General features: G+C 38.2%; 1 protein-coding gene across 1 annotated transcript; it reads left to right on the plus strand.

The window, feature by feature from the left end:
• Positions 1-724: 724 nt before the first annotated feature.
• LOC144230753 (olfactory receptor 5J3-like) lies at positions 725-1,648 on the plus strand. The gene has a single exon (XM_077763083.1). The coding sequence runs from the start codon at positions 725-727 to the stop codon at positions 1,646-1,648; it is 924 nt and encodes a 307-aa protein (XP_077619209.1).
• Positions 1,649-2,899: the final 1,251 nt, after the last annotated feature.

The following is a 2,899-nucleotide window of genomic DNA, read 5'->3' on the forward strand; positions in this document are numbered from 1 at the left end:
GATCCAAATGGTACCTTCAGACTTGAATTAGGTTTCTGATGGTCACTTAGAAACCTTCCAATTCTACAACAATCTTTGGTGAAGAATTGATCGAGGTCCCAGAAAACCCTCTGCTCATCAAACAGAATAGTAAGTATTGATGACTTTCACTGTTTCAGAAATTATGTCACAAAAACTGAAGGGGGAGACTTGTCTGTCGTGACGAAATCAGTTGACATGTTTACCCTCTTGTTACCTTATCTGCAATAATTCCTTGGGCTTGATTTGGAAAGTGAGGGAGAGTGAGATAGAATTCCTTGCCCCTGAATTTTCTTAGCCTGTAGCCCTATATCAGTGAAGAACATCTCTTGATGACACCTGATTTCTTTCTCCCTCCATCATTCATTCCTTCAACAAATATTAAGGGCTTTTTACATCCTAGACCTTTATTCCCTTCCTAATCTGTGTTCCTTTTACTTTCTGAATTTTCTTTACTTATTTTTCTTCTTCCCCCTTTTTACTCCTATCTTTACTGTCTCAATGTTGTGTTTGGGAAATGATGATACTATTTGGGAAGGCATTTAATGTGAGAATATAGATGAGGGGAAGGGTTGGAGAGTATTGTGGGTTTATGCGTTTTGAATGCGATTGAGTTATCCATATCATCTAGTTTTCCATTATTTCCTCACTTAAAGCATGTCTACAGAGCTCTTAACTAGTCAAGAATAATATCCAGCTTGGGTTGATGAAGAATTCATCTATGGCAATGGACTTCATTCTTCTTGGCATGACAGACAACCCTCAGCTTAGGGTCCTGCTATTTGGAGTCTTCCTTATTGTTTATACTGTCACTATGTTGGGGAATCTAGGCCTGGTGATCCTTATCAGAGCCAGTCCTTGCCTTCATACTCCCATGTACTTTTTTCTCTCTAATCTGTCCCTTCTTGATGTCTGTTTCTCTTCCATCACTATCCCAAAGACTTTAGCAAATTTGTTATCTAAGTTGCAGGCTGTTTCTTTCCTTGGATGCATGACTCAAATGGGCTTGTTCATTATCTTTGCCTCTGCTGAATGCAATCTTTTGGCTTCCATGGCCTATGACCGATATACTGCCATCTGTCACCCATTGCTCTACCATGTCACCATGTCTAGAGTCCGTTGTCTCCTCTGGGTAGCAGGATGCTACTTTGGGGGGTTAGTTAACATGGTTTCTGTGACAGCTTCCATCACACAACTGTCATTCTGTCAACCACGTGTACTTCCCCACTTCTTCTGTGATATCCCTCCACTGTTGGCACTAGCTTGCTCAGACCCCTGGGTCACTCGGATACTGGTTGTTGGCTGTGGGGGATTCACCCTGGTCCCCTCCATTGTGGTGATCCTTGTCTCCTACATATCTGTCCTAATGACTATCCTGAGAATTCCTTCAGATTCTGGCAAACAAAAAGCTTTCTCTACCTGTGCTTCCCACATGATTGCTGTTGGCCTGTACTATGGAACAACTATGTACACATACTTGCAGCCCTCTCGACGAGGATCCCAAGCAAGAAATCAGATGGTTTCAGTGTTTTATACAATGGTGATCCCCATGTTAAATCCTTTCATCTACAGTTTGAGAAACCAGGAAGTAAAAGCTGCTTTATGGAAAATATTGAAGCAGAGTCCCTAATCTTCCATTCTATGTCTCAAGAATGTAATATGCACTATGAAGATTTGCCTACAAAACTATTCAGTGTTTTACTTGCCTGAAAATGAAGTCTTGTTAAGAATAATTGAATTTCTCTGGCTAAGTGTTTAGAAGTATTTGTTTAAATAAATAGCAACACAATAGGAAATTACATGGACAAAATAATGTGTATTTTCCGAAGCAACTGTCTGATAAGAAATATTTTTAAAGAGGGAAATATGTACGTGGGTATGAATATGTCAATCTGAGTTGTGAACTGGTATATAATACTAGTCATAAATTAAAATAATTCAATGATAACAAGGTTAGAAAACAGTGTAATTTGACTATAAGTTATAGAAGAGAGCACGAATGGCAACTGAGATGTAAATTCCTTTGCTTTACCATTCATGGGCTTATATGGAGGATTTACTTGGTATCCCTTAGGCTAAATTAAATTCAGTCCATGTTTTTCATAAGAACTCAGAAGACCCCTATATGTGTGTTCTCCAAATGCTGTAGCATCAGTGCCACTGTGAGGCTATAAAATGTGAGCCTATATGTAAATTCATATGTGCAATTATTGAGATTTATAAGGGCAAGTCTTAAAGATAATAAAACTCAGCCAAACAAGAGATTGGGTTTGCTAATTAGAGTAGGATTTGAAAGATTCTTTGTAAGGGACAATGGACCATTGATTAGTGGCAATGATTATCAGGAATTCTAGGCCTGAATTATAGGAATGATTTCTTTTGTATGTAAATACTAAGTGGACTATTTGTATGCAAATTATAAATGAGCCAAGCCCATTGGTATTCCTGAACATACCGCCAATAGACAACACAAGTGTGAATAGAACCTGAATTAATTTATTAGTCCATGGCTAGCCCTCAGAATTTTAAAAGATGCATGAAATTTGTAGCTATTACTATCTTGTCTAAATATATTGAACAACAGGTTATCTATAAATGCATATCATCCTATACCTCAAGACTATAAAAACTTAATATCTTACTTTTTTAGTTGAGGAAACCAAGGCCTAGAGAAGAGAAAGTGACCAAGATCAAACAGCTAGTTAGGGGGAAAGCAGTCAAATTGGTTCAAGATGCAAGGAAAAATGGAAAGAAGTATTTATTTACAATTTTGGGATCTTTGGATAGTTCTGCTTCTGCCTCTATTCCACCAAATTTTTTAGCCTTAGTAGCCATCTGCCAAAGACTCCTAAGCCCCAGTTGTGAGCGAGTGTGGTTTACT

The sequence above is a fragment of the Crocuta crocuta genome, unplaced genomic scaffold, assembly GCF_008692635.1.
Source record: "Crocuta crocuta isolate KB4526 unplaced genomic scaffold, BGI_CrCroc_1.0 scaffold1871, whole genome shotgun sequence".
Taxonomy (NCBI): Eukaryota; Metazoa; Chordata; class Mammalia; order Carnivora; family Hyaenidae; genus Crocuta; species Crocuta crocuta.

Coding starts and splice junctions, on each gene's coding strand:
- LOC144230753 (XM_077763083.1), top strand. CDS start 725: ATGAAGAATTCATCTATGGCAATGGACTTCATTCTTCTTGGCATGACA.